We start from the raw sequence: 13,656 nt of genomic DNA, 5'->3' as shown, positions 1-13,656 counted from the left end.
CCAACCCTGTCATTTCATTTGCTGCCTGTAATGATCTTGAGAGAACTATTTAACTTTCCTGAGCCTAAGTTTTCTCCACTGTGAAATGAGAGTGTAAATACTCTTGCTTACATCCTATTTGTGACTGTTCAATCAGATGATATCTCTGAAGTGCTTGACACATGGTAACGTTCAATACAGAGTAGCCATTCTTAGTAAGGAAAATATCACCAGGACATTTATAGACAAATAAGGTTACCAATAAGAAAAAAAATAAAAAGGAAACAGATAATTCACCCAAGAGGAAATATGGAAAAAATGTTTACAATAGTAGCAGTAATACAATCTTGTCAGCAAATACATAAAAATTAAAATAATTTGATGCTGGGGGTTGGGGGAAACGGGGAGATGATGGTTAAAGAGTACAACAAATCTCAGACAAGAGGAAAAAGATTTTTCTTTTGACCTACTGCACAGGGTGAAGGATATCATTAATAATAGTAATACACTAAAAGAATAAATTCCAGCCAGGCACGGTGGCTCATGCCTGTAATCCCAGCACTTTGGGAGGCTGAGGCAGGTGGATCACCTGTCAGGAGTATGAGACCAGCCTGGCCAACATGGTAAAACCTCATCTCTACTAAAAACACAAAAATTAGCTGGGTATGGTGGCAAGTGCCGGTAATCCCAGCTACTCAGGAGGCTGAAGCAGGAGAATCACTTGAACACAGGAGGCAGAAGTTACAGTAAGCTGAGATCTCGCCACTGCACTCCAGCCCGAGCAACAAGAGAGAAACTCCATCTCAAAAAAAAAAAAAACACCCCAAATGTTCTCATTACAAAAAGTGGTATTTGAGGTGACGGATATGTTAACTAACTAGATTTAATTATTCCAAATTGTAGTCATGAATCATAACATCACTTTGTACTGCATACATATATACAACTATAAATTATCAATTTACAACTAAATTTTTTAAATAATTTGATGCCATATTATATGAATTTAAAAAACCAAAACAATTTTAAAAGTTAACAAACAATGCAGAAGAGATAGTAAGAAAATAAAAATATTAATTCAAAGCCAATGGCACTTCAGGCCAGGCATGGTGGCTCACACCTGTACCCAGCACTTTGGGAGGCTGAGGCGGGCAGATCACTTGAGATCAGGAGTTTGAGACCAGCGTGGCTAACATCGTGAAACGCCATCTCTACTAAAAATATAAAAATTAGCCGGGGCCGGGCATGGTGGCTTATTCCTGTAATCCCAGCACTTTGGGAGGCTGAGGGGGACGGATCCCTTGAGGTCAGGAGTTCAAGACCAGCCTGGCCAACATGGTGAAACTCCGTCTCTACTAAAAATAAAAAATGAGCCAGGTGTGGTGGCAGGTGCCTGTAATCCCAGCCACATGGGAGACTGAGGCAGGAGAATTGCTTGAACGTGGGAGGCGGAGGTTGCAGTGAGCCAAAATCGTGCCGCTGCATGCCGGTCTGGGCGACAGAGCGAGACTCCATCTCACAAAAAAAAAAAAAAAAAAAATTAGCTGGGTATGATGATGCATGCCTATAATCCCAGCTACTCAGGAGGCTGAGGTAGGAGAATCACTTGAACCCAGGAGGCGGAGGTTGCAGTGAGCAAAGATTATGCCACTGCATTCCAACCTGGGTGACAGAGTGAGACTCCATCTCAAAAAAAAAAAAAAAAAAGTCGACGGTACTATAAAGTGGTACTTCCATTTCAGAAGTAAAATTGGCAATAAATATCAACACTGACAAAACTGGTCATTCCTTGCGGGGAATTTCTCCTTCCTTATTCTGAGGAGATCACTCAAAGAAATGGCTCTGCCTATAAAGTTGTTGACTGATTACTTATAATCGTGAAAAGCTGGAAACTACATTTTCAACAGAAAATAGTTAAATATAATTTGATAGAATATTAATCTATCAAAAAAGGATAAATGTGAAGATTTTGTAGCAGCACAGAAACAAAATCTGAAATAGTCTTATGGCAAGTCAATAAAGCAGAACCCAAGGTTTTATATTAACTGATTGTGAAAATATGTATGCTGGCTTGGATAAAACCCAGCAGGGAGGTTGGAAAAATAAGAAATGTTCCATTTACATGGTAAGAACCATTGCTAACTTTTTCCTTTTATATTTCTTTTAAATTTGACTCAACAGTATATTTTTCTGACTGTTCAAGATCTGAGCACCAGCTAGGCACTGTGGCTCACACCTGTAATCCCAGCACATTGAGACAGCAAGGCAAGAGGATTGCTTGAGGTCTAGTTTGAGAGCCTAGGCAAATAGCAAAACCCCATCTCTACAAAAACATGTAAAAGGTAGGCTGGGCATGGTGGCTCACGCCAGTACTGTGGGAGGCCAAGGTGGGCAGATCACTTGAGGTCAGGAATTTGAGACTAGCCTGGCCAACATGGTGAAACCCCACCTCTACTAAAAATACAAAAATTAGCCAGGTGTGGTGGTGCACACCTCTAATCCCAGCTCCTCAGGAGGCTGAGCAAGGAGAGTTGTTTGAACCTGGGAGGCGGAGATTGCAGTAAGCCAAGATCGTGCCACTGCACTCCAGCCTGGGAAACAGAGTGAGCCTATGTCGCAAAAAAAAAAAAAAAAAAAAAGTTAGCCAGGCATGATAGTATATGCCTGTGGTCCCAGTTACTTGGGAGGCTGAGGTGGGAGGATCAGGTAAGCCCAGGAGGTCAAGGATGCAGTGAGCCATGATTGCACCACTGCACGCCAACCTAGGCAACAGAATGAGGCCCTGTCTTTAAAATTAATTAATTAAATAAAAATTTAAAAATCTGAGCACCCTTCAGGACACATGTAACAATTCACCTCACCATGGTCAAAGCTTCAGGAGTTTCCCAACCTCCAGGTACACCAAACAGATTGGAGATATAAGTCTGTAATTTTACACCATTCATTCTAAAGTTTAAATTCAGGAAAGAAACTTACTTTATGGGTGGCATACAAGGCACAGTATGTCTACCCTTGGCTTTCTCTGGGGAAGATTCATTCTTTTCAGAAGTATCTTGAGCACTGCCTTCTTCCTCTGGCTTCTTTTTGTTGTTAGAACTTGAGTTCAAAAGAACAAAAAATATGTTTTCAATTCCCTGAAGCATAGCCTGTACCCTCCTCCCCAAATCTGCTGCATATGGATTAACTTTTCTCATTCTATAGGATAACAAGCATGCTTTGACCACATGATTCTTCCAATAGTATCATTACATCATATATACTAATGGCTTCAATGAGTAAACTTTGAGAAAGCCAACTTCTATCAAGATAAGAGTTACCTAGTGGTGGTTCAGAAGAGTAAGGAGGGACTCTAACTGCTCACCATCAAACGATCAAATGGCAGAGTTAATTGCCATCCCAATATCTATTCTCTTATTAATAAAACCCCAATTTCAGGAGGAGCATCAACGCACTAAACTACAAGTAAGTATTGTACTTGCTTCAACAGCCTCTACTGCAACTAGGGAATCCAAGTGACACAAGTCTAGGCAAATGAAATGAAATTTAAGGTTTGTTGGGAAAGACTTAAGTTTCCTGGTATAGATGCTGCCCTTTTTCCTTTACTGCTCTCTTCTTCTCTTAAACATAAATACAACACCTAGAGATATACCAGCCATCTTGTGCCAATGAGACAACAAGCAAAAGAAAAAAGCTAAGAAATACAGAGCAGCATCTTGAGAGCAAGTATGAAAAAAAAAGCTAAAAATCAGCCACTGAACCAAAGCCAGCAGCTAACTGCTTTAGACCTCTGTGAACAAATAATTCATTATTCTTTAAACCACTCCAGTTGAATAGACTATTACTTGCAGCAAAATATATTCTTAATAAAAATATGAACAAACATGTATGCAGCTTGTTATTAAACATAAAAACAAAAAGAGGTAAAACCTATGCCAACTAAGATGTGAGTGCCCTCCAGGACACATGTAACAATTCACCTCACCATGGTCACAGTTTTAGGCATTTCTCAAGCTTGAGGTGCACCAAACATATTGCAGATGTACCATTTTTAATTTTATTCTATTCAATCTAAAGTGTAAACTCAGAAAAGAAACTTACAAGTGGTATACAAGGTACAATATGTCTACCCTTGGCAGTAAGAAGTTGTGGCTACTCACACTTTCATTTTCTTAGAGGGTAGAATTTCATCGATGATTACAGGAGCGGCACATCTCTTGGCTTTCATTTTTACATGATGCTTTTCTTTCTGTTCCAAATCCTTCTGAGCAGAAAGCCTAAGAGATCTTCTATGGTAGAGAAATTGACAAAATGTATAATAAACATATATACTACAGATATCTAAATGTTCCTCAGAAATGTGAAAGGATGTCAAACTACAAAGGGCAATAAAATGGAGTGCTATTCTCTCCACTCTAAAAATCTGATCTCTCTTGTTGATAGTTTTTTAAATTCAACCATAACATTTTAGTTCTTAAATACATTGGTGTCTATAAATGTGACCTCAGTAAAGTGATTAAAAAGAAAAACTTGGCTGGGCATGGTGGCTCATGCCTGTCATCCCAGCACTCTGGAAAGCTGAGGCAGGAGAATTGCTTGAGGCCAGGAGTTCAAACAAGCATGGGCAACATATCAAGACCCTGTCTCTACAAAAAATTTTTATTTTTTTTTTTTTATTTTTTTTTTTTTTGAGACGGAGTCTCACTCTGTAGCCCAGGCTGGAGTGCAGTGGCCGGATCTCAGCTCACTGCAAGCTCCGCCTCCCGGGTTCACGCCATTCTCCGGCCTCAGCCTCCCAGGTAGCTGGGACTACAGGCGCCCGCCACCTCGCCCGGCTAGTTTTTTTTTTTTTTTGTATTTCTTAGTAGAGACGGGGTTTCACCGTGTTAGCCAGGATGGTCTCGATCTCCTGACCTCGTGATCCACCCGTCTCGGCCTCCCAAAGTGCTGGGATTACAGGCTTGAGCCACCGCGCCCGGCCCAAAAAATTTTTAAAAAATTAGTCCCAAGTGGTGGTGCGCATCTGTGGTGCTAAATACTTAGGAAGCTGGGGCAGAAGAATCACTTGAGCCCAGGAGGTCATGGCTGCAATAAGCCATGATCGTGCCACTGCATGCCAGCCTGAGCAACAGAGTAAGACTCTGTCTAAAAACAAATAAATCAATAAGATGAATACAAAACAAAGAGCATAGTGACAGATCTAATACATACCAAAAACTGCCCAAAACAAAAATAGTTAAATGACTACCAAGTGGAAGACCTTATGAAATCACCACCTAGGCCAAGATACAGAAGAACACTGACAACCACTGCTATCTTGACGTCAAGTGTGATCATTAGATAATTTCCTTATTGCTTTACCAAATAAGCATGTATTATATAAACATGGTATGCTAGTTTTGAAGAAAAACAAAAAATTTTGTATAATGTAACCAGACTACTACAAGTATTCTTTTCTGTCTGGCTTATCTCACTCAACTTTATGTTTGTGAGATTCAACCACATCAATTCACACAGCTCTAATTCATTGACTTTCATTGCTGTATAATATTCATTGTAGGGATATGCCACTATTTATTCAGTCTACTGTTGATGAGTTATCTCCTCATTTTAGCTATTATTAAAAAAAAATAAGATTGGTGGGTCTTAGGAAATTAATGTGCTTTTCTCTGATGATCAGTAAAACTGAGTACATTTTCACGTTTATCGGCCATTTGTTTGTCCTTTTCATAAGTGCTAGTTCAAGTCGTTTGCCTGTTTTCTACTGGCTTGTCAATTCTTTACTAATTGATTTGTAATTCTTTGTATACTCTGGATATAAACCCTTTGTAGGATTCATGTGTTACAAATAGTTTCTCCCACTCTAGGGGTTGAATTTTCATCTCTTTATCTTTTAATTAGATAAATGTGCTTGAATTTATCAACCTCTGCCACCCCCATTATGGTCAGTGCTTTTCTATGTGTGTCCTGTTTAAGAAAGCTTTCCCTACTCTGCCAGGTGCGGTGGCTCACGCCTATAATCCCAGCACTTTGGGAGGCCAACGCGGGAAGATCACAAGGTCAGGAGATAGAGACTATCCTGGCTAACACGATGAAACCCCATCTCTACTAAAAATGCAAAAAAAAAAAAATTAGTCGGGAGTAGTGATGGGCACCTGTAGTCCCAGCTACTTGGGAGGCTGAGGCAGGAGAATCACTGGAACCCAGGAGGCGGAGGTGGCAGTGAGCCGAGATTGCGCCACTGCATTCTTCCAGCCTGGGCGACACAGCAAGACTCCGTCTGGGGGAAAAAAAAAAAAGATGGCACATACCAGGCATGGTGGCTCACGCCTGTAATCTTGGCACTCTGGGAAGCATAGGTGGGCAGATCACTTGAGCTCAGGAGATCAAGACCAGCCTGGACAACATAGCAAGACTCCATCTCTACAAAAAATACGAAAATTAGCTGGGCGTGGTGCCCTGCACCTGTAGCCTCCACTACTCGGGAGGCTAAGGCAGGAGGATTGCTTATGCCTGAGGGGTCAAGGCTGCAGTGAGCCAAGATCATGCCATCGCACACCAGCCTGGGCAAGCGAGCAAGACCCTGTCTCAAAAAAAAAAAAAAAAGATCAAATTTTTAAGGCAAAATTTCAGAAGCAAGAGAACCACAGAGAGGGTAAACACTAAACCCTGATTATAAACTCATACTCTGAGGCCGGGCGCGGTGGCTCAAGCCTGTAATCCCAGCACTTTGGGAGGCCGAGACAGGCAGATCACGAGGTCAGGAGATCGAGACCATCCTGGCTAACATGGTGAAACCCCGTCTCTACTAAAAAAATACAAAAAAATCAGCCGGGCGTGGTGGCGGGCGCCTGTAGTTCCAGCTACTCGGGAGGCTGAGGCAGGAGAATGGCGTAAACCCAGGAGGCGGAGCTTGCAGTGAGCTGAGATCCGGCCACTGCACTCCAGACTGGGCGACAGAGTGAGACTCCATCTCACAAAAATAAAAAATAAAAACTAAATTCATACTCTGGCCTGGGTGCAGTGGCTCGCGCCTGTAACCCTAACACTTTGGGAGGCAGAGGTGGGTGGGTTCAGTGAGCTCAGGAGTTCGCGACCAGCCTAGACAATGTGGTAAAACTTTTTCTGAACAAGAAATACAAAAATATTAGCTGAGCACAGTGGCTTGTGCCTGTAGTCCCAGCTACTCAGGAGACTGAGGTGGGAAGATTGCTTGAGCCCAGGAAGTTGTGGCTACAGTAAGATATGATCATGCCACTGCACTCCAGCCTGGGCAACTGAGCAAGACTCTGTCTCAAAAATAAATAAAATAAAAATTTGTCTATTGGCTGAATGCAGTGGTTCATGCCTATATAGTCTCAGCACTTTGGGAGGCTGAGGCAGGAGGATCACTTGAGCCCTGGAGTTTGAGTCTGCAGTGAACTATGTGCCACCACTGCACTCCAGCTCCAGCCTGGGTGACAGAACAAGACCCTGTCTCAAAAAAAAAAAAAAAAAAGCTAAAGTAATACAGAAGAACAAAGATATTTGACATTAGGAAGATGTAACAACTATATCCATACAAGGCCTTTGGAAACAGATTGATAAGGGTTTGAATCTTGGCTCTGAAATAAACTTGCCTTAAGCAAGCAACTTAGTATCTCTGAGCCCTTATCTATAAATTAATTAATTAAGCATATTACCTACAACTCATAAATGTTATACGGATTTTTCTTAATTTATACCAACCACACAAACCCATTATTATGAGGATTTTAAAAGCTAACATAGCCGGGCGCAGTTGCTCACGCCTGTAATTCTAGCACTTTGGGAGGCTGAGGCGGGTGGATCACCTGAGGTCAGCAGTTTGAGACCAGCCTGGCCACATGGCAAAGCCCCGTCTCTACTAAAAATACAAAAATTAGCCGGGTGTGGTGGCAGGTGCCTATAATCCCAGCTACCCAGGAGGCTGAGGCAGGAGAATTGTTTGAACATGGTGGGGCGGAGGTTGCAGTGAGCTGAGATCACACCACTTCGCTACAGCCTGGGCAAAAGAGCGAAACTCTGTCTCAAAAAAAAAAAAAAGTAACGTAAAGGTGTCCAAAACACAGTATGGACACATAACAGATGCTCTGTCCAGTAACTATCCTTTGAACATTATTATCATAACCACCATTTTGAGATTCCAAACAGTCTTACCTCTGAGGCTGGGCAGGAGTTTTTCTTGATATGGCTGCCTCAACTTCCAGGGAAGAACAAGCGTTTGACAGAATGGATTGTTCCACAAGATTTTCTTTTTCTGCCTCTTTGTAGTAAGTGTTGTCAACTGTGGGAGACCAAAAGCTAGTCAGCACTCAAATCCCAAGGAAAATAATTGGAGATGAGCCACACACACACACCCCGTCTAAGCCACAAAATCCTTAGTTCCAGTTAAACCTTATAAGAAGACCAGTTTATAAAAGCTACTTTGGTTGAAACAGAAATGAAGTATCCGGGACTTGCCTATTCGCCAGCCTAAGGTACTACCTTTTTTTTTTTTTTTTTTTTTTTTTTTGAGACAGAGTCTTGCTCTGTCGCCCAGGCTGGGGTGCAGTGGCCTGGGTGCAGTGGCCGGATCTCAGCTCACTGCAAGCTCCGCCTCCCGGGTTTAGACCATTCTCCTGCCTCAGCCTCCCGAGTAGCTGGGACTACAGACGCCCGCCACCTCGCCCGGCTAGTTTTTTGTATTTTTTAGTAGAGACGGGGTTTCACCGTGTTAGCCAGGATGGTCTCGATCTCCTGACCTCGTGATCCGCCCGTCTCGGCCTCCCAAAGTGCTGGGATTACAGGCTTGAGCCACCGCGCCCGGCCAGGTACTACCTTTAAAAAAAGCATCCCACACACAATCTCATGACATTTCAGGACACTGATAAAGTTCTGAAAGCTTCCATAAAGAAGAAAAAAAGATCACTTACGAAGTAACGAAAATTAGATAAGCACTGAATTTTTCATCAGCGATACAAAAAAAATAGAAGGTAAAGGAACAATGTCTTTAGAGTAGTGATAAAAAATAATTTGCAATCTATAATGCCGTATTAAGATAAACTTTCAATTGTATATGAAAGTGGAACAATGCCATTTTCAAATATATAAGAACTCAAAGTTTTCCTCTCCTGTACTAATTTAAGAAAGTTTCCGCCGGGCGCGGTGGCTCAAGCCTGTAATCCCAGCACTTTGGGAGGCCGAGACGGGCGGACCGTGAGGTCAGGAGATCGAGACCATCCTGGCTAACACGGTGAAACCCCGTCTCTACTAAAAAATACAAAAAACTAGCCGGGCGAGGTGGCGGGCGCCTGTAGTCCCAGCTACTCGGGAGGCTGAGGTAGGAGAATGGCGTAAACCCGGGAGGCGGAGCTTGCAGTGTGCTGAGATCGCGCCACTGCACTCCAGCCTGGGAGACTGAGCGAGATTCTGTCTCAAAAAAATAAATAAATAAATAAAAAGAAAGTTTCCTCAGGATGCACTCCTGCATAATAAAGGAGTATATTCAGAAGAAAGATATAAGGTCCAGGAAACAAGGCAGAAAAGATAGTAAAAATAATAATGCTCTCCCAAAAAAGCAGTAATAACTTCCAAGGGTCATTGTCCAATATGAAGCAAGATAAAATGTGGCAGAAATTTAAGAAATTGATAAAGTTTAAAGAAAAGCAAATCCACTGATCTCTTGATGTCAGAATCATCTTTATGTGGCTCAGCAGTTGTGACAATACAACTAAATACAGCCAAAGAGAACCAAGAAGGGATGAAATTGCATCACAGTTACTGACTTGGCATTGAACAATATTTACATAATCATAACATTGTAAATACTGCTGATATAATCATACTATCAGGCATTATGAATGTAACCACACAAGTTAAAATAGTGAGTTAAAACAGCTACTGGGAAGACAGAGTCAGGAAGATCACTTGAGCCCAGGAGTTTGAGACCAGCTTGGGCAACACAGTGAGATCCCACTTGTAAAACAAAATATAAAAACAACAGGCCAGGCACGGTGGCTCACGCCTGTAATCCCAGCACTTTGGGAGGCTGAGGCACGTGGATCACGAGGTCAGGAGATCGAGACCATGGTGAAACCCCATCTCTACTAAAAATACACAAAATTAGCCGGGCGTGGTGGCAGGCGCCCGTAGCCCCAGCTACTCAGGAGGCTGAGGCAGGAGAATGGCGTGAACCTGGGAGGCAGAGCTTGCAGTGAGCCGAGATCGCGCCACTGCACTCCAGCCTGGGGGACAGAGCGAGACTCAAAGTCTTAAAACAACAACAACAACAACAACAACAACAACAACAAAACCAATAAGAGTTTGAGAAAAAGGACAGGGGATAGGGATGGGAAGAGGAAGGTGTTATTTTAACATAAACTCTAAGTATTGTGATGTTACCGTGGCCATGTTTTACTTTGATAAACTTTTTTTTTTTTTTTGCTTTTCAATATTATATAAATAGAGATTAGAGATGGGGGTCTCACTATATTGCCCAGGTTGGTCTCAAACTGCTGGGCTAAAGCAATCCTCTCATCTTGGTCTCCCAAAGTACTGGGATTACAGGCATGAACTACTAGCCCAGCCTTGATAAACATTTTTAATGAAATAGAACAAAAGTGTTATGGGAACACTGAGAAAGTTAGCCAGGCATGGTGGAATGTGCCTGTAGTACCAGTTACTCAGGAGGCTGAGGCAAGAGGATCACTTGAGCCCAGGAGGTCAAGGCTGCAGGGAGCTGTGATCATGCCACTGATCTATAGATGGGGTGACACAGTGAGACCCTGTCTGCAAAAAAAAAACAAAAACAAAAAACAAAAACAGAGTAAGAAAGAAACAATCAAGTAAAGGCTTCATGGAAGAAACAGCACTTAATCACATAGCATATAAACTGACCCCTGATAAAGGAATTAAACTGCAACAAGATGACAGGGAAGAAAAGATAGGCCATGAAAACATAGTTTAGGCATTATTCATTTGAGAACAATCATTTGGCTCATCTCCTAAAAAAATATTTTTGGGGCGGAGAGACTCACACACACACACAAAATAATAGCATAGCATATCAAGGCTAAAATAGATGCACTTATTCCAATTAAAATGCAGTGACAATAATATTAAATAATAAAGCAAGATCCAATTATATGCTGCCTATAAAAAATGCACTTTAAATATAGACACACCATGCTAACACCAATCAAAAGAAAACTGGAGTGATTATATTAATATCAGGCAAAGTAGGTTTCAGAGCAAAGAACTTCAGTGGGGATAAAGAAGATCATTTCAAACTGTTAAAGTGGGGCCAGGCACAGTGGCTCAACCTGTAATCCCAGAACTTTGGAAGGCTGAGGTGGGTGGAACACTTGAGCCCAGGCGTTCAAAACCAGCCTAGGCAACATGGCAAAATCCTGTCTCTACAAAAAATATAAAAACTAGCTGGGCATGGTAGTGGCATCTGTGGTCCTAGCTACTCAAGAGGCTGAGGTAAGAGGATCACCTGTGCCCAGGAGGTAGAGGCTGCGGTGAGGTGTGATTGCTCCACTGCAGTCCAGCCTGGGTGACAGAGTGAGACCCTGTCTCAAAAATACATACATAAATATGTATATATACATATATACACACATACATATATATATGCTTGTATATATATGTGTGTGTGTGTATATATATGTAAATGTTGTTTGTTTGTTTTTGAGATGGAGTCTTGCTCTATAGCCCAGGCTGGAGTGCAGTGGCACGATCTTGGCTCACTGCAACCTCCGCCTCCCAGGTTTCAGCGATTCTCCCACCTCAGCCACCCGAGTAGCTGGCACTACAGGTGTGCACCACCACACCCGGCTAATTTTTGTATTTTTTAGTAGAGATGGGGTTTCACCATATTGGCCAGGTTGGTCTCGAACTCCTGACCTTGTGATCCGCCCGCCTCAGCCTCCCAAAGTGCTAGGATTACAGGTGTGAGGCATCACGTCCAACCAAAAAAAAAAAAAAAAAAAAAAAAAATATATATATATATATATATATATATATATAAAAAAGTGGCCAGTTCATCAAGATGACATAACAATCCTAAACATTTATGCATCTAATAGTAGCTTCAAACTACATGAAGGAAAAATTATAAAGAGACAAATCCATAATTACAGTCTGAGATTTCACTACCTCTCTAATTGATGAAACAAATGGAAAGAAAAATTAGTAAGGATACAACAGCCATAAATAATGTATAAACAGGCTAGGCACGGTGGCTCATGCATGTAATCCCAGCACTTTCGGAGGCCGAGGACGGTAGATTACCTAAGGTCAGGAGTTCAAGACCAGCCTGGCCAAAATAGTGAAATCTCATCTCTACTAAAACTACAAAAAGTAGCTGGGGGTGGTGGCAGATGCCTGTAATCCCAGCTACTCCAGAGGTTGAGGCAGGACAATCGCTTGAACCCAGGTGGCAGAGGTTGTAGTCAGCCAAGATTGGGCCACTGCACTCCAGCCTGGGCAACAAGACCCAGACTCTGTCTCAAGAAAAAAACAAAGGAAGAAAGAAAGAAAATCCTAAAATTCACATGGAACCACAAAAGACCCCATGTAGCCAAACTAATCCTATGCGAAGAGAACAAAGCTGGAGGCATCAAACTACCAGCCTTCAAAATACATTACAAAGCTAAAGTAACCATAATAGCATGGTACTATCATAAAAACAGATGCACAGATAAATGGAATAGATAGAGAACCCAGGAACGAATCCACATATTTATAGCCAACTGATTTTTGACAACGGCACCAAGAACATTCCTTGGGGAGGGGACAGTCTTTTCAATAAATGGTGCTAGCTTTAGGAGGCTGAGGTGGTAGGATGGTTTAAGCCCAGGAATTCTGAGACAAGTCTGGACAATAGGGTGAGACCTCATCTCTAAAATAAAATTTAAATTTGAAAAATCAATAAATGGTGCTGATCAAACTAGATATTTGAAGGTAGAAAAATGAAACCAGATACCTATTTCTTACCATATACAAAAATCAACTCAAGGCCGGGCGCGGTGGCTCACACCTGTAATCCCAGCACTTTGGGAGGCCGAGGTGGGCGGATCACAAGGTCAGCAGTTCCAGACCATGGTGAAACCCCGCCTCTACTAAAAATACAAAAAATTAGCCAGGTGCGGTGGCGGGCACCTGTAGTCCCAGCTACTCAGGAGGCTGAGGCAGGAGAATGGCGTGAACCCGGGAGGTGGAACTTGCAGTGAGCTGAGATCGCGCCACTGCACTCCAGCCTGGGGGACAGAGCGAGACTCCATCTCAAAAAAAAAAAAAAAAAATCAACTCAAAATGGATTAAAGACTGATACGTAAGACCTTAAACTATGCAACAACTAAAAACATCGGGGAGGCCGAGCGCGGTGGTTCACGACTCTGATCCTAGCACTTTGGGAGGCTGAGGTGGGTGGATCACTTGAGGTCAAGAGTTCGAGACCAGCCTGGCCAACATGGCGAAACCCCATCTCTAGTAAAAATACTAAAATTAGCTGGGTGTGGTGCACACCTGTAGTCCCAGCTACTCGGGAGGCTGGGGCAGGAGGATCACTTGAATCTGGGAGGCGGAGGTTGCAGTGAGCCGAGATAGTACTACTGCACTCCAGTCTGGGTGACAGAGTGAGACTGTCTCAAAAATAAATAAATAAAGTAATAAAAT

The 13,656-nt window shown here is 42.4% G+C and overlaps 1 protein-coding gene and 1 long non-coding RNA gene across 12 annotated transcripts in view; one reads left to right on the top strand and one right to left on the bottom strand.

Moving 5' to 3' along the window:
- Positions 1-13,656, bottom strand: part of TPX2 (TPX2 microtubule nucleation factor) — a 61,913-nt gene that overhangs the window by 26,338 nt on the left and 21,919 nt on the right. For all 11 annotated transcript variants that reach the window (XM_015149281.3, XM_077951414.1, XM_015149283.3 and 8 more), the window contains 3 exons: positions 8,155-8,281; positions 4,137-4,265; positions 2,956-3,075 (listed from right to left, as the gene is read on the bottom strand). In XM_015149281.3, the coding sequence (XP_015004767.2) occupies positions 2,956-3,075; positions 4,137-4,265; positions 8,155-8,281 (376 nt within the window). The remainder of the gene's footprint in view (positions 1-2,955; positions 3,076-4,136; positions 4,266-8,154; positions 8,282-13,656) is intronic.
- Positions 1-13,656, top strand: part of LOC144332057 (uncharacterized) — a 78,450-nt gene that overhangs the window by 43,361 nt on the left and 21,433 nt on the right. The gene's annotated exons all lie outside the window — the stretch shown is intronic.

This window comes from Macaca mulatta, chromosome 10, assembly GCF_049350105.2.
Source record: "Macaca mulatta isolate MMU2019108-1 chromosome 10, T2T-MMU8v2.0, whole genome shotgun sequence".
Classification (NCBI taxonomy): Eukaryota; Metazoa; Chordata; class Mammalia; order Primates; family Cercopithecidae; genus Macaca; species Macaca mulatta.
The sequence above is the reverse complement of the archived record's forward strand: the minus strand, read 5'-3'. Positions and strand labels throughout refer to the sequence as shown.